The 24,892-nt window shown below is 40.3% G+C and overlaps 1 protein-coding gene across 1 annotated transcript in view; it reads right to left on the bottom strand.

The window, feature by feature from the left end:
- IPO7 (importin 7) overlaps positions 1-24,432 on the bottom strand; it is a 52,538-nt gene extending 28,106 nt beyond the window's left edge. The window contains exons 1-5 of the mRNA XM_032788120.2: positions 24,168-24,432; positions 11,794-11,875; positions 7,873-8,026; positions 6,478-6,636; positions 697-853 (exon numbers count right to left, since the gene is read on the bottom strand). Of these exons, the coding sequence (XP_032644011.1) occupies positions 697-853; positions 6,478-6,636; positions 7,873-8,026; positions 11,794-11,875; positions 24,168-24,317 (702 nt within the window). The 5' untranslated portion in view covers positions 24,318-24,432. The remainder of the gene's footprint in view (positions 1-696; positions 854-6,477; positions 6,637-7,872; positions 8,027-11,793; positions 11,876-24,167) is intronic.
- Between the last annotated feature and the right edge of the window lie 460 nt (positions 24,433-24,892).

Below are 24,892 nucleotides of genomic sequence, written 5' to 3'. Positions count from 1 at the left end.
AATCAGAAACAATTCTTTTCTTCACTTAAAGTACGATAGAGGGATTGGTAAATCTGGTTTTAAATTTCATTGCAAGACCACCCAACCTAATATTAGAATATATGTTCTGAACAGCATGTTCGTCCAGTTTCCTTCTTGTTAGATAACGTCAATATAGTAACACTCTACAAAAATACGATAAATGGTTGTTTCTAGTGTTAGAAAATGCCCCTTGTTCTCTCATAACCATTCTGGTTTACTCAGGGGTAGCACTGGCAGGTTCCAGAGAGTTCAAAGATAGTAGACTCAAAAAAAAATTTAACCCACTTTTAAACTAAAATAGATCTGTATTATTGGGGTTATGGTACACAGAATCATACCAAAAGCTTGTTACTCACACCATAGTTGAGCATTGGTGAAAAATGACTCAAATGAAATCTAACTGGTAATGTTGTTTCAAGCACATTAGTACCTAGAGTGTAATACATTTGGGGGGAGGGGGATGATAAAAAAAAAAAAAAACAAACACACACACAAAAAAGAACTGTCAGGGACCGTACTTGGTCCTGCTAGTGAAGGCAGGGGACTGGACTCGATGACCTTTCAAGGTCCCTTCCAGTTCTATGAGATAGGTATAGTTACATACATATATTTTATTTTTATTTTAAACCTTCATATTAAACCTTTGCCCAAGAATACAGAAAAATTTGCTTCCACCTGAACAAGAGCATAGAAGATTTTGAAGATCTGTTTCTGGATGAGGACAGACTGATCAGATGGATCAGACAGAAGCTGAATGAAACGATCTTTCAGAACAGGCAGGAAGTGCTGCATTGCTGCTATCAAGGGACTCCGCTCCTCTGGTTTCTTGTACCTTTAGGCAAGAATAAAATGCTTTACAAAAGATTTTACAACTAACTTTACTAATATGAAAAGTAAGTTGAGCACGCACAGGAGAGGGGCACATAGGCCACTGTGGCTTCTAAGGATAGATTATTTTAAAAACTGAGTTATACCTTACTATGGCACTCAGGGGGTTATATAAAAAGTGCTATATCAGCACAGAGCTAAACCCAAATGAAGTTAGAAAACAACTTAGCTTCCATTACTTTACTATCATTCAACATTACCATAATGTTCTCCTGCTGACTCACTCACTTTGAATGCCACATCACACATACGCCACACAATTTTCTATGGTAAAACAAGGTCACAGTAGCAAGAAAACAGTGAGCAAAACCCATAATTTTATAGCCAAGGAAGTTACAAGTAGAGCTGGTCAGAAAATATCCAGCAAGACACTTTTTCATCAGAATTTGCCAAAATTGAACCATTTCGTGGACGCTGTTTGATTCTGATAGAACCAAGACAATGGAGGAAGTCATTTCCTATCACCTCGCATACCCAACTCCACTGTGTTGTTCGAGGGCCTGGTGCTTCCATGGTCCATGGATCTAGGGCAGCCTGCCAGGAAGACTTATGTGGAGGCAGGGCTCTATCCCTTTCATGGGGAATTTCAAATATTTTTGCTTTTTGTTTCATACGCGAACAAAACTAAAATTCAAAATATAAAAATTCTCCACTGTGATGGGGTGTACAAACACCACACTGGAGAGCAAGAGGTTAAGGAGCAGTTCTGGGTCCAGGCAGTTTCACCCAACCACACCTGTGACACCTGAACAAGCTACAAGCAGGGTAGCAGAGCAGCTCAGAGGCAGGCAATCAAAAGGGAGCAGACTGGTGGCTCTGAACTCTGGGGGCAGTGTTGCCCAGGAGCTTGTTGCCTGAGCACATGTACAAAGGAAAGGCAGGTGACTGACTATGTAGGTCAGTGACTTTATTTGAGATTATTTGATTTACTCTGTGAGGAAAAAGAGGCTTGGTAGGAATTGGTCCAGGGGGCAGTTATTTAGAACCCCACAGTGCAAAGCATCACAGCCTACTATTGGGCCCTGGACCAGAGCCTGCTGGAGAGGGTGGACCAGAGCCCCCCAACCCACTCCAAGATGACAACAGGAGCCTTCATCTCAGAACATGATCCTGCCCCCAAAGCCCCCATGCAGAAGGGAAGGTTCAGAAACTAGGCCAGGGGTGCGAGGTGGGGGAGAAGCTGCTGAAAGACAGGACCGTATTTGCAATGGGGAGATGACCTGCCATATTCCCACCTCACCATTAGGCAGCGCGGTTGGAGTTTGTTCACCTTCTACATCCACAAAATGCTATTACCATTTTTCACCCAGTTCTAGTTATAATAAAGAAAAGATCCTATTAACTGAACAATTGTCAGATTAGAGTATTATCTGATACTACCAGTGATGTTCTAAACTAAGGATTTAAGAATAAAGTTTTACACTACAATACTTCAGAATTTATGCAGGTTTTGTTTAAGCAAAACCTACATAATCTCATATTAAATACATGTCTTATAAAAATTGTATAATAAGTTAAACAGCAAGAGTCCAACCCAAAAATCATGAATATGGGTCCTACAGATAAGCTTTATGTTTCTGATAAAGTTAAAGAAAAAATGGAGAACGTAAAAATGTTCCTCAAGAAAAGTCCACTACCAACTTGCTTGAACACAATGATAAAGAACATGGTAACAACAGAACAGAAAAGATGAGAGAAAATAAATCTGACCTATGTAAAGGCCTGCCAGCTGAAATACTGGCTGGGTTTGAAGCAACAATGCTGAAGGGCCTAAGTGATTTACTTTCCATCTGAAAAGTCAATTCAGCTCTTAAACAGGTTTCAAGTTTATTAATATTTTTAGATTAAGTTAAAGCTGATTGACCCACAGGCTGCAATAACATGGCTTAAGTCATTACACCACACAGTGAGGGACAGATTTTCAAAGTTAACACATGTAATTGCATAGACTGAATTTACACTTAGATGTACCTGGTTTATAGCCAAACATCAGATGTTCACAAACAAATGAAGCATTTAAGGCACTAGATAGGGGACTAGAGAAGAGGATTTTATCTGTGGCTCTACTACAGCTACAGACTTTCTATGAGAGAATGGACAACGAATATGCAAAAGGGGCCCAAACAAAGATAGCACAGACAACCTTAATTCTGACATTTAATAACTTTTGAATTTTTCAACTTTGCAACCTTTATGTATTTTTTTTTTTTTTACACGTAACACAATATCTAGATTACAAATTGTCTAGATGTCTAAATCGTCTAGATGTCTAATAAATGTTATTTCTCACCCTGTTTTTGACAAAGCCATGCTTTTGTCCCCTGGACACACTTTCCCCTATCACTAAGAGGCTTGTGCTACGAGGCCCATCTTCAACTCTCAGAAGGTGACTGCTTTAAAGAAACCCTAGTGTTCTGATCTCAAATCTCAACATTTTAATGTGAAGAAAAATTGTTATGTACTGTGTTTATGGAAATAGTTAGGAAAGACAACATGAGCTACTACTATCTCCAGATGGTGAAATATTATCAAGACTTGTTATTGAATTCAGAGGTTTATATTAGTTACCTCCAATATCAGTGTTCAGTGCAACATGCAATTCAATATTTTATTCATAGACTCAAGGACTGGAAGGGACCTCGAGAGGTCATCGAGTCCAGTCCCCTGCCCTCATGGCAGGACCAAATACTGTCTAGACCATCCCTGATAGACATTTATCTAACCTACTCTTAAATATCTCCAGAGATGGAGATTCCACAACCTCCCTAGGCAATTTATTCCAGTGTTTAACTACCCTGACAGTTAGGAACTTTTTCCTAATGTCCAACCTAAATCTCCCTTGCTGCAGTTTAAGCCCATTGCTTCTTGTTCTATCATTAGAGGCTAAGGTGAACAAGTTTTCTCCCTCCTCCTGATGACACCCTTTTAGATACCTGAAAACTGCTATCATGTCCCCTCTCAGTCTTCTCTTTTCCAAACTAAATAAACCCAATTCTTTCAGCCTTCCTTCATAGGTCATGTTCTCAAGACCTTTAATCATTCTTGTTGCTCTTCTCTGGACCCTCTCCAATTTCTCCACATCTTTCTTGAAATGCGGTGCCCAGAACTGGACACAATACTCCAGTTGAGGCCTAACCAGCGCAGAGTAGAGCGGAAGAATGACTTCTCGTGTCTTGTTTACAACACACCTGTTAATGCATCCCAGAATCACGTTTGCTTTTTTTGCAACAGTATCACACTGTTGACTCATATTTAGCTTGTGGTCCACTATGACCCCTAGATCTCTTTCTGCCATACTCCTTCCTAGACAGTCTCTTCCCATTCTGTATGTGTGAAACTGATTGTTCCTTCCTAAGTGGAGCACTTTGCATTTGTCTTTATTGAACTTCATCCGGTTTACCTCAGACCATTTCTCCAATTTGTCCAGATCATTTTGAATTTTGACCCTGTCCTCCAAAGCAGTTGCAATCCCTCCCAGTTTGGTATCGTCCGCAAACTTAATAAGCGTACTTTCTATGCCAACATCTAAGTCGTTGATGAAGATATTGAACAGAGCCGGTCCCAAAACAGACCCCTGCGGAACCCCACTTGTTATACCTTTCCAGCAGGATTGGGAGCCATTAATAACTACTCTCTGAGTACGGTTATCCAGCCAGTTATGCACCCACCTTATAGTAGCCCCATCTAAATTGTATTTGCCTAGTTTATCGATAAGGATATCATGCGAGACCGTATCAAATGCCTTACTAAAGTCTAGGTATACCACATCCACCGCTTCTCCCTTATCCACAAGACTCGTTATCCTATCAAAGAAAGCTATCAGATTGGTTTGACATGATTTGTTCTTTACAAATCCATGCTGGCTATTCCCTATCACCTTACCACCTTCCAAGTGTTTGCAGATGATTTCTTTAATTACTTGCTCCATTATCTTCCCTGGCACAGAAGTTAAACTAACTGGTCTGTAGTTTCCTGGGTTGTTTTTATTTCCCTTTTTATAGATGGGCACTATATTTGCCCTTTTCCAGTCTTCTGGAATCTCTCCCGTCTCCCATGACTTTCCAAAGATAATAGCTAGAGGCTCAGATACCTCCTTTATTAACTCCTTGAGTATTCTAGGATGCATTTCATCAGGCCCTGGTGACTTGCAGGCATCTAACTTTTCTAAGTGATTTTTAACTTGCTCTTTTTTTATTTTATCTTCTAAACCTACCCCCTTCCCATAAGCATTCACTATGTTAGACATTCCTTCAGACTTCTCAGTGAAGACCGAAACAAAGAAGTCATTAAGCATCTCTGCCATTTCCAAGTTTCCTGTTACTGTTTCTCCCTCCTCACTGAGCAGTGGGCCTACCCTGTCCTTGGTCTTCCTCTTGCTTCTAATGTATTGATAAAAAGTCTTCTTGTTTCCCTTTATTCCCATAGCTAGTTTGAGCTCATTTTGTGCCTTTGCCTTTCTAATCTTGCCCCTGCATTCCTGTGTTATTTGCCTATATTCATCCTTTGTAATCTGACCTAGTTTCCATTTTTTATATGACTCCTTTTTATTTTGTAGGTCATGCAAGATCTCGTGGTTAAGCCAAGGTGGTCTTTTGCCACATTTTCTATCTTTCCTACCCATCGGAATAGCTTGCTTTTGGGCCCTTAATAGTGTCCCTTTGAAAAACTGCCAACTCTCCTCAGTTGTTTTTCCCCTCAGTCTTGATTCCCATGGGACCTTACCTATCAGCTCTCTAAGCTTATCAAAATCCGCCTTTCTGAAATCCATTGTCTCTATTTTGCTGTACTCCCTTCTACCCTTCCTTAGAATTGCAAACTCTATGATTTCATGATCACTTTCACCCAAGCTTCCTTCTACTTTCAAATTCTCAACGAGTTCCTCCCTATTTGTTAAAATCAAGTCTAGAACAGCTTCCCCCCTAGTAGCTTTTTCAACCTTCTGAAATAAAAAGTTGTCTGCAATGCAGTCCAGGAACTTATTGGATAGTCTGTGCCCCGCGGTGTTATTTTCCCAACATATATCTGGATAGTTGAAGTCCCCCATCACCACCAAATCTTGGGCTTCGGATGATTTTGTTAGTTGTTTAAAAAAAGCCTCATCTACCTCTTCCACCTGGTTAGGTGGCCTGTAGTAGACTCCTAGCACAACATCACCCTTGTTTTTTACCCCTTTTATCCTAACCCAGAGACTCTCGACACTTCCATCTCCTATGTCCATCTCCACCTCGGTGTGTACATTTTTAATATATAAGGCAACACCTTCTCCCTTTTTCCCCTGTCTATCCTTCCTGAGCAAACTATACCCATCCACACCAACATTCCAATCATGTGTATTATCCCACCAAGTTTTAGTGATGCCAACAATGTCATAGTTGTATTTATTTATTAGCACTTCCAGTTCTTCCTGCTTATTACCCATACTTCTCACATTTGTATATTCATTAACCTCCAGCTCATATTCAGCAGTATGTGTGTGTGTGTGTATATATATATATATATAAAATTTACAGAAAATATATTGCTACAAATGGATAAACTTTCTATGTTTTTTGTTTGAGGAAAACTCACTCATAGTTTTTCACAAGTTGATAAAGACAAAGGAGAATTCCAAGCCAGCAAGCACTGTTATCAGACTGAAGATAAAAACCAATTTTCTCCACAACTGCAGTCCAGCGGTTGGGGTAATCATGCTTGATAATATGGTGAATGCAAGTAGTAAGCTGTACTCTGGAAGTCAAACACACACATGGTTAAACAAATAACTACCTTCATTATTTTAAGAGGTTTTTTTTGTGATGATGAAATAGCTCATTTTTGGCTGAACAGATAAAACTCAACATGCATTCAAAAGTCTTGTTTACACACAGAGGAGTCTAATCTGATCTACTTCCCTTCTGCTTGGCATTTACTATCTTTTGAAATTTTGTAAAAGGGTTACAATAATTTAGGAATCCATTCCTCTCCAAGTACAAAAGATGTTACACCAATAAATAGCTTACATGTTGTACAATGTACAAATGAAGAATGAAAAGCCATTTTCTTTTACGGCATTAATTCTATGCTCTCCAATACATAAGAACATCAGAATGGCCCTACTAGGTCAGACCAAAGGTCCATCTATCCCAGAGGTTCTTAGACTTTTGTACTGGTGACCCCTTTCACACAGCAAGCCTCTAAGTGCGACCCACCCATATACATTAAAAACACTTTTTAATATATTTAACATGATTATAAATGCTGGAGGCAAAGAAGGGTTTGGGGTGAAGGCAGACAGCTCGCAAACCCTCCATGTAATAACCTCACGACCCCCTGAGGGTCCTGACCCCTAGTCTGACAACCCCTGATCTAGCCCAGTATCCTGCCTTCTGACAGTGGCCAGTGCCAGGCGCCCACAGGGAATGAACAGAACAGGTAATCATCAAGTGATCCATCCCTTGTCGCTTATTCCCAGCTTCTGGCAAACAGAGGCTAGGGACACCATTCCTGCCCATCCTGGCTATCCTCCATGAATTTATCTAGTTCTTTTCTGAACCGTGTTATGGTCTTGGCCTTCACACCATTCTCTGGCAAGGCATTCCACAGGTTGACTGTGCATTGTGTGAAGAAATACTTCCTTTTGTTTTAAACCTGCTGCCTATTAATTTCATTTGGTGACCCCTAGTACTTGTGTTATGAGAAGTAGTAAACCACCCTTCTTTAACTACTTTCTCTACACCAGTGATGATTTTATAGACCTCAATCATATTTCCCCTTAGCCGTCTCTTTTCCAAGCTAAAAAGTCTGTTTTCTTAATCTCTCCTCATACAGAAGCCGTTCCATACCACTAATCATTTTTGTTGCCCTTTTCTGAAATCTGTGTGTTACAATCCAAGACACAATGAAATGTAGGACGCAAGTGGTATTAATTTTAAAAGAACAGTATCAAAACTATCACTACATTATAAGCAAATTAAAACTGTATACCTAATTAATTCAGGAGAATGAATAATGGCTTCTACAATATTTTCACGAATACAATGTCTATCTTCTTCTGGGATGGAATAAGGTGGAATATCCCCTGATGTAGTTTCACGATCAGGCCAATACTGAGTTATCATATTCTTCAAGTAGATAACACCTGTCAGATAACAGCAAGACATCACTTGGTATCAATACAAAAGTCAGTGATTATGCAGATATGCGTATTTTTACATTTAGAAAATGCATTCCATAAATGAACTCTGACTGAATGGACAACATTTAACATATCAGAGGCCCACCATACCTGCACTCACTAGCCACTAATCTCCCAATTTTCTACATGGAACAAAAATTTCCCCTTCTTCAGTTATCAAGTATGGCATCTGTAATATTTCTTAAGTCCGCTATTACCAACACTTTGTCATCTTTTCAGACAATGTTTTTGAAAATAAGAGTATTGAAAGCCATATTTCCACTTGTTATGAAGAAGAGTTGCAATAATTTTTTATTAAAACACATCTCTGAAGAAGCTTCCTTTGTATTTTGAGTTTTGTTTTTTTTTAATTTAAAAACAAGGTTAGTCAGCATTAAATCTCTACAGTCAAATATTGCTTGTATTTTAAAAGTCTGATTTTGTTCTATAATGTGACTATGTTTGGGCTACATGGTCTGCTTTACATTCAAGTGAATCCTGAAAGCGAATTAAGTTTCTCTATACAAAGATTATAGGTTATCTGCTATAGACAGTCACATTAGATTGCTGACATAGATGCATGTTTCCGCTAATTGACAAAAATTCAAACTACTTATGTGGCAGAATCCAAATTACTATGCTTTATGAATCTTTTTTCTTTACAAGTGCAAAAGAAAGTCCAGATTTACAAATAGTTACAGCAAAATTAATATTAACTGAATTCTGACTACACTGTATAATGTATGGTATAATGTACCACAAGTTCTCTGCTGGTTTTCACGTAAATGTTTATATGGTTTGTATGGTGTCTAGCACCAGTATCAGAAAGGATTCAGAGAGCATGCCTTGTAAACTTGTTATTTTGAATGTGATAATGATGTAGTTCCTGATCTTGCCAGCTGATCCGTATGGGCACAAGAATCTGCCAGTATAAGTTTTAGTTCAGATTATTTCTGCTGTCCTTTTCCTTATTTTCTGTAACCAGAAGTTATCCTACTTACTGCAAAAAGGATATGAGCCATTCCCAAAGAAACAGAAAAGGATGGTGGGATGATTATTTCCAACACAGTCAGATATGACATAATGTAAAAATAAGTTCAAAAGACCCAAGAACCTCCAGATTGCTTAGCTTTTCCTTGGTTTACTATGAGATTGTAATATTCTCTTTAAAAAGCAGTAACACTTCATCTACCTTTTCATTTTCAAATCTTTTAATATACGTCAAAGCTTGTAGCCTTTTGATTCTGAAATTCTAAGTTCTTCCCATGTAATAATACCCTGGCAGCAAACCCTGGCCATGTACTCTGACCCCCAGTCCTGGCTGCTGACCCCAGGTGCTGACCTGTAGTCCCAACCACATAGAAGCGGGTGCTGGCTCCGGGCACTGATCCTCAGGTCTGGCTGTGTGGCAGCAGGCGCCAATCCTCGGCCCTGGGCATGCCCTGATCCCCAGGCGCACAGCAGCAGGTGCTGGCTTCGGCCTTGTGGCGGCAAGCACTGACCCCTGCATTTGGTCATGCAGCTCTGGGCTCCAATTCCCTGCCCCAGCATGCAGCTCCTGCCCCCAGCTTCGGGCTCTAGCCACAGACTCTGACCCCTGGCTCCAGCCGCATAGCTGCGAGGCTCACCACCCACCCTCCCCTGCTACCCCCCCCCCCGGCCCACATTTATCTCAGTACATCTCCCACTGCCTCTGCCTCCAACTCCCCTCCCCCCTAAACCAGGACTTAATTTGTCCTGGGACTTACTGAGAAAAGTGATATTAACAAACATGCAAGTATCACTTCTCACAGCCTTCCAGATAGTGTCCTGTGAAAAGTGATTGATATTAACCTACATTCAGTAATACAAATATCACTTCACAGTAATATTTTTATCAGCAATAAATAAATTACAATGATGTGGATGTGTATATGTGCTATTTACCTTTTTCCCTAAACGTAATCAAGTATTTTAGGGAAAAAATGTCAGTTCAGCCACCAGCAAGAGAGGCCACAAAAAAACTTTTTACGAGAACTCCTGCTTTAGAGTACTAGCCCCTACAAAATCTGGAATTCAATTCAGAATTAGAGAGTCTCAATCCTCCCTTGCTATCTAGCAGAAATCCATTGGCAAAGTATGTCTATTTCACCCACCTCTAGTGGCTGGTCTACATACTGCTACCAATTAGTTCATTAGCTCACATGGCAGAGGTTTGGTGCAAGGATATAAAGGTTACTCCTTGGGAAATTCTGCACCACTGCGCAATGCAGAATTTGCGCAGATTTAATGTTCTGCACAGAATTTCTTTTTTTTTTCCTGCAGAATTGGTGCTGCAAAGCTGCTGGACCAAGCAGAGCCCGGCTCCCTAGCTCGCAGTGCACCTGTGCCGAAGGGCTTTGGTTCCCAAGTTTGCTGGCCCTGTTTAGTCACATGGTGCAGCTGGGCTCCCTTCCTGTACAACAGCTGCGCTCTATGAGAAGAGACAAGAGCAATACCTGGGGTCTGCAGGGAGGAGGTGCTGCTTTCTGTGAGGAGAGACAGAGTAAGCAGGAATAGGGACCTGCCGGGGAATGAGGGTGTAACTCAAGCTGTTCCAGGGGCAGCTGAATCTTCAAATTGTGCCCCCCCCCCCCCCCCACACACACACACACACCCAATATCAGCAGGTACAGGTCATCTCTATCCAGCAGGACAGTAACCAAAGCTGAGCAGAGCCTGCAGCTGGGCTCTGAGGGTGAGGGTGTCTGGGCCAGGGGCACCATGCACCCCTCCAGCACCCCCGAATACCCCATCCCAGTACACAGTCCCCCTCCTCCCTGAGCTTGGCATTTGGGAACTTGAAATATAGTAACCCTATGGGAGCAGGACAAGAGACAAAAAATTACTAAAAGACTGGCGAGGTATAGTTTTCCCTGCAAGATGTGCCCAGATGGCACATGTGACACATCCAGACTGAGGTGCCCGACGAAAGCATAACAGAGAAACAGGAACTGGGTTGTCGTAGGGGTTTCTTTAACTCTCTACTCCTGGAGGAATCTTTTTCGTTGTCTTGGTTACAGGCATACTTGCTGACAGGTATTTTGAAAGAAATGACCAAAATAATTGAAACTGGTGTGATTATATTGTGTTATTTTGACAAATAAAATATGCAGAATTTTAAAATAATGTGTGCAGAATTTTTAATTTTTTGACACAAAATTCCCCCGAGAGTAAAAAGTTCCAGCCCTGCTGAGGACCCATGTGGAGCTCAATATAGTTCCATGTGATGGAATTTCTGTGCATTGTTTTGTATTTTAGTGTGCTAAAAAACCAAATAAAAACTTAGAAATTACTTCCAAACACTTCATTAGAAGAATGTTACTGTTACAAAGGCAAGCATTCAAAAATTCAGAAAAACAAAAAAGTTATGGTTACGCTTGCCATCTTAATTTGGCCTCCATGTATGTATATGCACGACAGTACACAATTATACTGAATTGCATAATAAATAAAGATTATTTTTTCCATAGGACATTCATTCACTGCACAGAATGGACTGTGCTCACTAAACTGGTAGCTTGTTCAATATTTCTTTTTATCTTCATCATTCAACATATGATTACAAGTCTCATTTACTACACAGGCAACCTTACTGGCACTTTCTAGCTTTTGAACACTTGCTTTGCAACCTTAATGTCATTTTCATTGTTTTGTATGTAATGTGTATACAGTGTGTAAACATTCCGAGTATAAAGAAAAAGAAAACTTGCCTGCCTGTCTCACTGGTAAATCCAGTTGCTCTGACATAGTGATCTGAAGCAGAGTTGAAACAAAGTTCACTGACTTGTGAGCCTGCAAAGCAGAAGACAAAACCAAATAAGTCAGATGTCAAAAAATAATATTGGAAATCAATCATGTCTTGCAAATAAAACTTTGAAGCTTCAGGATACTCCAAGTAAATACATTTTCAAAAATGGCTGAGTACCATGTGATGCAAACATTATAACATCAGCAATTCAAACTATGTTGCAATATCAAATGACAAATGAAAGCTTTCAAACCCCTTGAGTCTGATGTATTCAAAAGATCACACGGTGGGGGGAAAATTCTTATTCTTTACTGAAGACTACATTCCCCCGCCCTCCCCTCATGTCTGAAACAGATTTCTGTAATCAGATGTCTTTATTACCACAGAACAAATTATCCCGTTTAGGACAAATATATTACAGCATGACAACACAGCTACAACTACACTGTGTAATTAAATAACTTGGCATTCTGAATTAAGACCACATGGAATGGTGGTGGTAAGTTATTATTTGATCTTTTTAGCATTTGGAAATGCCAGGCTGTACATATTTTCTAACATCATAGTATTCTCAGATTTCATCCAACATTCATCATTAATTTATCTGCTACTGTGATCTGAAGCTATGAGTACACACAAATTTGAACCAGACTAAAACGTATTTTTAAAGATGTGTGTTTGTATTTAGACAGAGCCTTTGTTTATAGGCTTATATAGTCCACTTTGCTGTTAAAATTCATGGAACAATTTTTCCAACAAGTCCAAAGTTTTATCTTCTTAAGCAATGCTGACACTGGGCACTCGATGTCAAAAGACTTCCCTTTACATTGAGACATGGATGATTCATCAAGGCATGAATTCATGACAGACTAATAATAGAGTTGCAAACTGCTCAGATTAAACTAAGCACTACATTCTTTTACCACAACTGACTGGTGATTCCCTTTTACCTCACTACCAATAAATATGGCCTTCTGTAACAAACGAATTGTATTCTCAACATCAGAGTACACTGCACAATGGCAAACTTACAGAACCTTGGCTTCTGCATGGAAGCCTAAACAGAGTAACATCAGCAAGGTAAAAAAATTGGCAGGATATGCACAATAAGTCTCCTCAAACGAATAGTTTTCTTCACTACACTGATTAACTTTACCTACAAGAAAATGTTGTATGCATTCTCAATATTATTAGCCTAGTTTAAAAATATGACAGCAATCTATATGCCCCTAACCCCAGAATGAAAAACTGGAAAAGACTGAAAGAAGAAAATTTCCTGAGACAAAGTGACCTTGACTTAAACCTACACAATATATAAGGCTTTGTTTATAATACCCTGTTACAACCTGAAAACATTTCTTCCTTGATTTTGTCCTTTATCCACTTGTGAAATGTTGCTTTCTTGCTTGTCTTTGCACAACGTAAGTCAATATAGTGGCTTTACCTGCTTTTCAGTACACAGGTATCGATGATGTGCACCTGGGAACGAGCAACGTAACACCTACATTTTATAGCAAAATGTTTGTTACCTACACATTATGCACTTTGCTATGTCCTATATGAAGCAAAGAAAATATGAACATCTTCAAGATCATTAAAAAGGGCATTACCTAGGACAGGGGTAGGCAACCTATGGCACGGATGCCAAAGGTGGCACATGAGCTGATTTTCAGTGGCACTCACACTACGTGGGTCCTGGCCACCAGTCCAGGGGGCTCTGAATTTTAATTTTATTTTAAAATGAAGCTTCTTAAACATTTTAAAAACCTTATTTACTTTACATACAACAATAGTTTAGTTACATATTATAGACTTATAGAAAGAGACCTTCTAAAAACGTTAAAACTTATTACTGGCACGTGAAACCTTAAATTAGAGTGAATAAATGAAGATTCAGCACACCGCTTTTGAAAGGTTCCCAACTCCTGATCTAGGACATTACAAAATGAAAGAATGCCTCATTACAATACAATATAAAATGATAAAATTTATCAATATATTCCAGCTCCTCTACAGGATAAACAAGCCATCAAGAAAAACAGACTTTTATCAGGACCAACTATTCTTTGTTCTTTGATCAAATAATCAGTAACAGCATGAATGCTTCTTATAAGCATTTACAACATCAACAGATTGGTTTATCCAGTTGTGGTATTCTCTCCAGACAAGTTTCATAAAGAAACATCTCCTAAATGCTCTAGATACAAATTCATTTACACTTGTTCATATATTTGAATATTCATGCAACTTGCCTTTCCTAGTCAATTCCATACTTTTTAACAGTTTGAGTTCTGATTTTTTTTTTTATTTATTTTTAACTTTAAACACCTTCATTTTAAACAATAGTAAGAAGAAAACTTAACTGGAAGTTAACAAGGTTTTTTGTTGGAGATTTTAAAAAATAAACATTTATGCATGCACATTCTAAGCACTGGGTCACAAAATCTACATCCGATATGCATCAGACTGTGGAAGTCCACAGAAAGAATGCCTCCACTACTTACAGCTCAAGTGTCCATTTTTTTCTTTTTCTTTTCAAGAAAAGTGCACTGGAATCATCATTCCTACAGATTCCAGGGGTTCAAGATACAGGAGCAGAGAAAAGACAAGACAGAAACAAGTAACTGGGAATAACAGACACTGCAGAGTTTAAGGTCTATGGCCCCCTACCTCTCCATAGCTCAGTGTCCTAAAGATGTGGAGGTGGACATCAAATAAAGCATATTGGTTTATATTCCAAAAAGGTTGTGTTTTGTTTAATCATCTGATTACATGAATTTCTACACCTGTTTTAAGATTTCTCGTCACTGCACTTGTGGAAATGGATGGAACTGAAGTACTTTTCTTGTAATATGTTTCAATTGCAGGGACTTATGCAATAGGCACCAATTCAGCAAGGTAATGCAGCACACGACTAACTTTACAGTCAATGGACTACTTAAAGTTGGGCATATGATTAAGAATTTTGTTAACTGGGAGTTCAGTGAGAATATTTTTTTTTATTTATTTAAAAGCTAGTCTATGCACAAGATGATGCCATCTATGTAAATGGTGACTTGAGTTACCCAAGTCATTTGCTATGGACACACCAATACAAAAAAACAAACAAAAAAACACAGAAATCTGAAATCATTTGTAATCTTCTTCAGAATTAGTCTGGAGGCAGAGGGTAACAAGGTGGCTCAAAGTCCTGGGTACCCTGAGAATCATCACAGTCTCTGAAAGTGATAAGGTGGCTATCAGGGGATGGGGACAACATTCCAAAAATTAATCTGAACTAACTAAAGGCATGAATTTAATTCAGTTAAACTAAATTAAACCCGTGGACACTCTTATTCATCACTGAAGTGGCCTTAATTTTAATTTAATGTATTCCCTTTAGCAGAATAGAGGCTCATTCTTGAAGTAGCTGCACTAGTAGCACAGTAGCGAGATAGGCTCTGCATGAAAGACACAAGTTGTTCTCCTAATCAATGCAATTAATGAGCACTACATTCACACACAGATACACATCAATATTTACATTTTATATCAGATTTGGGCTCTCAAGATGTGCTTCACAACAACCCAATCTTTCCCATACTACTAAATTGAAGGTAGGTTCCAGTGTGAAAAATATTGAGAATCATTGCATACTTTTCATCAATACATATGCAGCTAAGCCTTAATCAGACTCATTTTGGTAGGTCCAAAGAAAATTTAGGCCTCAGAAGTCAAGTAAGTTTCCCCCTTGCTTTCCATTACTTTACTAAAGAAACAGCCTTCAAACAAGTACATTCAAACATTTAAGATGCTGATTGAGCACCCACTGAAGTCTTTCTACTGTCTTCAACAAGAGCTGAGCCTGATGAAATTGACTACAAAGGGCATGGCTACACTGGAAACTTAACAGCGCTGTCACGGGAACACTCCCACGGCAGCACTTTGAACTGCAAGTATGGTCGCGCGAGCACAGAGAGAGCTCTCCCAGCGCTCCCGGTAATCCATCTCCGCGAGGGGATGCTCCCAGTGCTCAGAGCCTGTTTACACTAGTGCTTTAATGCGCTCAGGGGGGTAATTTTTCACACCCGAGCCAGCAAGTTAGAGTGCTATAAAATGTAAGAGTAGACAAGCCCAAGAAGTCAATGAGAATTTTGCGATGTCAACAGGGGCTGGATTTCACCCTCAGGGTTTGACTACATTGGGGTGAGATTCCCAGCTCAAGGAGACACACTCAGGCAGGCTCTCACTGAGCAAATGCACGAAAAAAAGAACGTAGCCCTGGCAGCACAAGGGGCTAGCTACCCCAAGTATGTGCCCAGCTAAAATTCTAGGCAGGTACTTGGGGATAGCTAGCCCATCCCACTGCTCTGGCTACACTCTTGTTTTTAGCATGTGAACTGAATAACAGCTAGCATAAGCATGTCTCCAACTTGAATTGCAGACATATCCTAATTGTCTGAGGCAAACCAACAAAACTAAACAAACTCATTAATTCTAATGGATCATTCTGTTGCACCTGAATACTTCATTAATTTTCATACAACAAGTGGCCTTACATACTATAACTAAGAACCATATATTGGAGGTAGTCATTGTGATCACAGCATAAAAGTTTTTGGACAGACTTGCCTGTTGCAGCCATCTCTAAGCTCCTACCATATTTTTATTCTCTAACAAATGGCTGTGTCCCAGCATTCCAGATCCCTGTTCACTGACACAAGAGCTAAAAAAAACTCTGTGTTTTAAGCACTTGTTTTATACAGCCATTGACTTCTTTTGTTTTGAATGCCCAGGATGAGCTGGAATATCTGAGAATATAAGAGATAAGTTGGGAATGAGAACTTAAAATAATGAGAGGAAGTTCAGGCATAAATTAAATCTGACTTCCAGAATATTTCACATTCAAACAGCAATAGCCTGAATGTACGAAAGTTTATTTATTCCCCCTTATGGCAATTGTTTGAATTTAGAATATTTTGTTCTATATATTTCCACTTACCACAGCCTTCAGAAATACCAGATATGGGTATAAAATATCCCACAAGTAGTTAACATCACCCAAGACAGGAATGGAAAACAACAGATTGCAGGCTTCCAAAAGTGTTTCTACTTAATGCTCAAATTTTAGAGAAAACAGGAGAAATTCTTAAGTCACTGGCATCAGCAAAATGTAGACAAATTACTCTTATCTTGCTCTAATCTTCCTTGTTTACATACATTATTTTAATATGCACAAAATTTAATGACGTTAGAATTACAATTATGTTTAATTGCAGCAGAATTTCTGGTAATAAAAGCCCATCCTTTTCTACCAAGTAATACAGCACTTAATAGCCAGGCTGACCTACTGCTCTTTCCCCACTCCAATATGCTGTGTCACTGGTATGACTTTGTTGTCTCAGAGCCAAAGAATTCAGGGACTTTTCCCCTGAGCAATCTTTGCCATTCAGCCTTACTAGCTGAGGAATGTTTTCTATCAGACCACAGGTGTTACCCCACTGTTTGTTAGCATCAGTTTTTCAGAGCCCACACATCTTCATGAACATTTCAGAAAGCTGATTCGCTAGATATGTGCTTGCCTACTTGATACAGTCATACATGTTCACTTATATTACAAACAGAAAACTGCAACGTGCTATATAATCTCGCCTATAAAATTCAATCAGAAATGAACATGACAGAAAGCAAATCATTTTAGATAGGTAAGAAGTACAGAGAAAAGGATTATTTTCCCACAAGATCAATGTAACTTTAATGGATATAGTTCATATCAAAATATATTTTATGAAAAACTGAATATTAAATGATAACCCCCAACAACTTTATCTCATTTCTGCTAGACAGGTAACAAACTTTCATGCTCTCCCTTGGAGCATGAAAATTTTAGCCTTTCATAAAAGCCATACTGCATACAGTATTTTTCCAAAATTATTACAGTCAAAGCAGCAAACCCAAGGATTGTTTTTAAAAATAAAATTTTTATTATACTTTGCTAAACTGGAACCACAAGTTATGTAAACAAAAACACAAATATTCTTCCAGGGTAGCACACAGTTTAATAAACATCAGATGAATAATTTGCATAATAAGTCAAAATTAAATAAATATAACTACTAAAAACGTCTGTTCATTTCATATCTATCTGGTCTCTGCAACTAGTTGAGCAAGTAAACCATTTTACAATAGTTTACAAAGTATTCTAACACTGAATTCTTTATTTACCTTTTCCAAGAAAGATAAACACATCACTGAATACTGATGTTTTTAAAAAATTAACAAAAAAAAAAAATTATCTTCACCAATCCAGAAATGGTAGTCTTAAACAGCAAGACATGACATTAGGGTGAAGAATTCAGCTGGCCATTAAAAAGATGCTGAAGCCATTCTGATTTCATCTTTTCATAAGTTGGTGTATCCATCTAGTCTCTCTTGTGAAGTTACTGTTTGCTACATACAAAAAGTGTAAGGTATGCAACATTACTAAGCAGCAGTGTCCGGACACCTATTCAAGCATGAGGTAGGTGAGGTAATAGCTTTTACTGGACCAACTTCTGTTGGTGAGAGAAGATGGTCCAATAAAAGATATTACCTCACCCACCTTGTTTCTCTAATATCCTAGGACGGATACAGCTACAGTAACACTGCATATTGTAAAGAGAACATACATTCACATCAGATCTTGCCAAGCAAGCCGTTGCAATCCTAACTCATCAAAATAGTCTGCAGGTACAGAAGCCTGTTTTGTAAGAAAAAAAGTACAGTCTAAAGCTATGTCTACACCACAAACCTTACAGCAGCACAGCTGTACCACTACAACTGGTACAGCTGCCTTTCTGCTGGGATAATTAAACCACTCCCAATGACCAGCGTTAGCTATGTCAGCAGGAGAGGCTCTGTCCACACCAGCACTTTTGCCAGTGACACTTATGTCAGTCAGAGGGGTGTTGTTTACCACACCCTTTACAAGAGCACTAGTGTAGACAAAGCCTTAACCAGAGTTAGCCAACTCCACTGTCTTTTACTCCACCTGATAACTCACATGGAAACTACAAGATGCCTTGTGTTCACAAGGATTTTACCTAGTATTAGTTAACTTGAAATAGTAAACTGAGGTTAAGACAACAACTATGCCCCGACCCCACACCCGAGTGAAGACAGCCTTCTGACCCGCTCCTGTCCATAAGGGGATTTCAGGTGTTGACCCTGCAACAGTATTTTCAAACTTTCTTTTTCACAAGCTAATCTCTCCCATTCCTCCTCTTAGGCTAAATCTACACTATTAAGCCAATACCAGCACAGCCCCTTAGTGCAGATGTAGCATACATATTTTCTTCAGTTGGTGTAGGAACACTACATCTGTGAAGCACTCTTCTATCAGCATAGCTTCGTCTACACTGGAAGTTTTGTCAGCATAGCTATGATGACCAAAGAAGTGTTTTTTTCACACTCCTGACTGACACAGCTGTGTCAATATAAGTTTTAAGTACAGAAAAATTTTAAACAAGAGTATAAATATTAGGATTTTTTCCCTCTTAAAAATTGTACACCGAAATGTATACCAGGGAAGGAAGGCAAAGATGATAAAGTCCTTTTAGAAAGATGGTTTTTGAGTAGTGGGGAAATGTGATGGTTACTAAGAAGCAAGTGCACCTTATAATAGTAACCCACTTGAGAAAGCAAGATTTAGTGGTTTGAAAATGGCACATAGCCAGGACTCCTTTGCTCTGTTCTTGGCTTTACCACTAATTAGCTCCATGACAATGGTGGACAAATCACTTAAAACCATCTTAGTTTACCCATCTGAAAAATGGGGACTACTACTACTTACCCTACTTCAGAATGCCAAAAAGCTTAATTAATGTTTGGGTTCAGCATTTGGAGATCTTTGGATCAAAGGCAAGGTTGTCTGTGAAAATTATGCATTTTACTCCAAAGCTTTCACTAGTCAGTCTCAGTTCAAGAATTTTATTTAAACAAATATTTCAGCATAAAGGCATTTGTGTGTGTGTAAAACAGGAGATTAATGCCACTCAACTGATTTACACTGATTTATTTTGTCAGGCTGAGGGTATTCTTTGGTGACCAGTCTTCAATATTGTACAGTATTCTACATATTATATTTCAGAACAAGGAGATGTCAGATTATGCCTGACTTTTGAAAGGAGTGGCTTCACTAGAGCACGACAAAGATTAATAATAAAAATCTGAGTTTGCTGGGGAAAGGGTTTCTTGTTTTGTTTTTTTTACTGGGGTTAAGTAATGCTAAGTAGCATTGCAATCAGTAATTTTTTGAAAGTTCTCATACAAAACAGTTGTATGACTATTATTTGAATGGGTCATCTTAATGATAACACCTGCATTTGAGTTATTCTTGTGTCTTACCCAACAATATTAGCTTGTAATGTTATGTCAGACTGAGTCAAGTAGTAAACCATCACCATTTTCCAGAATCACAATGAAGAACATGCCAGAGAACACCAGCTACCAAAATAGTGACTGTTCTGAGTTTAGAAGGTAGGGGCATACAACTGACTGTCTTCCCATAGCTGCTTTCTTACAACACCTTATTCCATATGCATTTCTGAGGTACTGGTCACTGTAGTATCTGAGCTCTTTTTATATACCATATTAATGTACAAAATTGCCCCAGTTGGGAATATAGCACATCCTCCTCCTTTCTGATATGCTTACTTGAAGGGTAAGGTTCCAAGTAGAACCTAAGTGTCCCTGTAGAAGAATGTAGTTACTCTGCTTCTTGGCTGGATGGGAGGTCGCTAAGATAAGTCTATCGGGACCCACCCAGGTTGCACACATCTTGATAACTTGGGACAGATGCCCTCTAATGAAGAAGTGATAAAAGACTACCAGTTCTTCTAAGTGTTTCCTCTCTTCTCTATCAACAAGCACTACCTCTGTTTTGCCCATACTGAACCTCAGACAGCTGGTTATGATCTTGGTTTCTATTTTGTTAAGATACTGAGATAAGAGTTAGCACTCAATGAGATGAAGAGCTGGGCGGGGAGGACAGGGGAACAGGTTACTGGCGGCATCATAGCCAATAGTTTATCTCCTCTAGAAGTGTCACAAATATTGACTAAGAAAGAGAAACAGATTAGAACCCTCAGAGTTCTCTGCATTTACAGAACATCTTTCAAACTCTGTAAAGTGCTTTGAGATCTGCAATCAGCCAATCCCTGACTCAAAAAAAAAAAAAAAAAAAAAAATCAATGAAATAAGTAATATTAAAGTCAAGAGATTAAATGACTTGTCCAAGGTCAAACATTCAGTAGCAAAGTGTGGAAGAATCCAGAAATTTGCGTCTCAGTCCCCTACTCTGATGACATTCCCTCCCTCAGAAAGAAGTCTCATAAAATGTTTGTTACATCATATTCAAATAATATATTTGCTGGTTATGCAATTATGTATGTATACCTTCTTATATATTGCATATCAAGAACAGGATGAGCACTGGTAAAAACATTTGGCTCTCACAATAATTATGACTGTCAATTCATTCTTTATGCTGTTGCTGAAAACTGCTTCCCCTTGTCAGCAGGTAAAATCAGAAGTAGCCTCTTAAAAGGAAAGAGGAAGAGCAATTCTCAAGTTTTCTATAGAAAGAAAAAGTCTCATATCAGTCCATCAGACCATTTCAGCCAAAGCAGAGTAAGAGAAATACGACAGCCAAGAGGAATTATTAAACTAAAAATCACGTGAGCTGCTAGCTACTTGCACTGTATCATTCAAGTGCTAGAAGCAGTTTAATCTTTACAGCAGAAAGGGAGGTCTGTTATAGAGCAGAAAACATCAACTTGAGTAAAGGTTACAAATTAAGGCCCTAATCCTACAAACAGATGCATAATTGACTATTCAGATAAGAAAGAGCCCATTCATAGAAGTAAACTTTCGCACATGCGTAAGTCCTTGTAGGATCAGGACTTAACCTAATGACATTTAACCAGGAAAATTCTCTCAGTTGTCAATGATCCTGTATTTATATGTTGGTTCAGTAATAACCGAGGATTTCAAAATAACTGGGATATTTGGATTTTACAGAGACGCTTGTATACGATATGGTAGGCCATCATCCTTCAAAGTGAACAAAGTCAGTCAGTTGATGGTCAGCATGATTTCTCAATCAATAGTATTAGTCCATTACCTGGAGTCCCCCACTAGCAGAAGATCTAAAAGTTTCCTGAATGTTCAACAATTTGGACCCTGCAGCAAATATCAGTACAAGTAGATCTGAACTGAATTACCATATATGTTGATTTACTTGTGTGTAATATTGTATTAATTTTAGCCAATTTGTGTGTTTTTCTGTATTACTTTTACTCAAAAATGAATTAAAGCGCAAATTTGAACTGAGGATTAATACTCATCAAATACATTTTCTACAAGTATATAGAACGGAAGACAGCCCAGTCCCTCACCAAGTCTACTCTGTGACACCACTATCTTCACATCAACCCTTAAAATGCAACTCTTCCAAAAGGTCTACAAGTCCTAGTCTCCATTCTTCTGGCACGGAAGTATGTTAGCAACTTAGGTGGACTGAAATAAATCACTTAAACTTTTTTAAAAAAACAAGCCATGGAAATAATGCATGCTATTTTCATTGCATCCCATCCTCCATCAGACATACAGAGTGGAAGCTGCTAGAGCAGGAACCTTGTCTTCAGAAAAATGCCACCCCCCGAATTCTGCCTAGGGCGCCAGAAACCCTGGCACCACTCCTGTATACACTTGTGCTGAGGTTGAGACAGATGTGAGGGGCAGACCCGTTGAAAGATTCTGGGTAAGGATAAAAGGGGTAAAAGAAAGTGTGACGGTACGGGTCTACTATAGACCACCGAACCAGGAAGAAGAGATGGATGAGGCTTTTTTTTAAATAAACAAAAATCATCCAAAGCACAGGTCTTGGTGGTCATGGGGGACTTCAACTACCAGACACCTGTGGAGAAAGTAATCTGTGTCTTGCTATATTATTACCACAAGTTCTTGGACTGTGTTAAGAATGGATGGATAGCTCAGTGGTTTGAGCATTGGCCTCTAAACCCAGGGTTGTGAGTTCAATCCTTGAGGGGGCCATTTAGAGAACTCGGGTAAAAATCTGTCTCGGGACTGGTCCTGCTTTGAGCAGGGGGTTGGACGAGATGACCTTCTGAGGCCCCTTTCAAACCTAATCTTCTATGATTCTATTGAGCACATAAATTTACACTTATGTAAATAAGTTATATACTAACTGCATGCAAAACAAAGCTGCATCTATTGAATATGTGGGTCAAAAACAACTGATTAAATATAATTTAAAAGTTTCAAGCTACTAGAATTGTATCAAACTTTTTTTTTAAATAAATGCTAGCTGTGGCATTTAAGTCACAAAGCAATGGAGTTCCACCTTTTAATTTTCCTTACTAGTTCTCAAATTTAGAGGGAGATGTCTTTAAACATTCATACAGATGGCCACAAACCAGATGCAGACCCTTGGAACCATAAAGACCACCAACCTACACTGTCAAACAAGTTGTTTACTGGTGTTCAGAAAAGACAACAGGGAGAATTTGCTGCCGATATTAGAGGAACTGTGCATTTCTTGGCCTGCAGAATGGGGTGCTTTCTGCTACCAGCTGAATACAACATTTTGTGGCAGTTTGTTACACCCCTTCCTCCCCCTCTCCCAAAACTTCAATTCAACATTATGCGGATTAACTACACCCGAAAGTGATATCAAAGACTATTTTAATTAGGAAATAATTCAGCGTGGTTTCCTTTCCGCAAACTCACGACCGACACTTTACAGAAGCTCATGGAACCCGGACTTGTCCGAGTCATGGCTCCTAATGGGACAAGCAGCGAGCTGACCCAGGCACTCAGCCCAAGCGGCTGCGGAGACCCACGTCGGGGGCTGGCTGGCAGGTAGCTGAGGACAATGCTGACGGAACAGGAAGGCAGCACGACATCAAGCGAGGCACTGCACTGCCGGGGCCTTTCCCTGGCCCCTCCAGCACACAGACCTCTCCATGTCGCCGCCTCCCCCTCCACATGGCTTCCCCAGCAGGCCCCCCACACCGCCGCTTCCCCCGGGCTACTCCCCTCCTACTCTGGCTGACGGCCGCAGACTCCCCTCCCCAGCCTCCCCGACCCCCACCCTGGCCGGGCTCTTCCCATTCCCGAGGATCCCGCCAGCGCTCCCCGGCCGAGTCCTGCCCCGCTACCCCCGCCGGCGGCCCCTCAGGCCTCCCAGCTGCGGCCCCGGGAGCTGAACTCCGCCTCCTCCTCCGGGCCAGGCCCCGCGCCTGTCCTGCCGGCGGCCGGGCTCCTGCTCCAGCCCAGGCCCCGCTGCGCCCCCACCTCATTGAGCTGCCTCTCGGCGGCTTCCCGCAGGGCCGGGTCCATGGTGCCCCGCAGGGCCTCGATGATGGTGTTGGGGTCCATGGCCTGGCCGGGGCGGGCGGCGCGCGGGGAGGCGGAGGGCAGGGCAGCGCCGCTCGATGCGCACATGGACCCGCCGCTCCACAGCGGCAGCCGGCGCGAAAGGAAGAGAAGCGCCAAGGCCCCGGATAGAGCAGCTACCCCCGCGCCGCGGCCAGCGGGACCCTTCCGCTCCGCCGCGGGGCACCACGGGAGCTGTAGTCCGGAGCAGCGACCGCCTCCCCACAGGGCCGGGCCAACCTGTGCGCCTGCAAACTGAGCACCCCCCACCCCCGCAGGTCCACACATGGAGGGAACCCCTCCATCCAGGGGTATCCTCCAACCCCGTCCTCGTGGGGGGAGCCTTCCTCACGCAGAGCCCCCCGCAGCCCCGTCCAATTGACCTTAGGTTATTTAACCTCTTTGTATCTTAGTTCCTCCGCTGTAAGACGTGGAGAATATTTTTTTCTCTTTCACAGGACTGTTGAGAGGATAAATTAATATCTTGAAGGGCTACTATATTATAGAAATGAGGGACATGTAACTATCTGGACCTATATAAAGTCCTTCAGTCAGAACTGCTGTCTCCAAATATCCTAAGTCTTTATTTGGAGAGTAGGGAAAGACCTTCCTCATACCTCAAAGCCTCACACTCACTTAAGGGG

This window comes from Chelonoidis abingdonii, chromosome 4, assembly GCF_003597395.2.
Source record: "Chelonoidis abingdonii isolate Lonesome George chromosome 4, CheloAbing_2.0, whole genome shotgun sequence".
Lineage (NCBI taxonomy): Eukaryota > Metazoa > Chordata > Testudines > Testudinidae > Chelonoidis > Chelonoidis abingdonii.
Note: the sequence above shows the minus strand (reverse complement) of the source record. Positions and strands in the feature narration are given on the sequence as shown.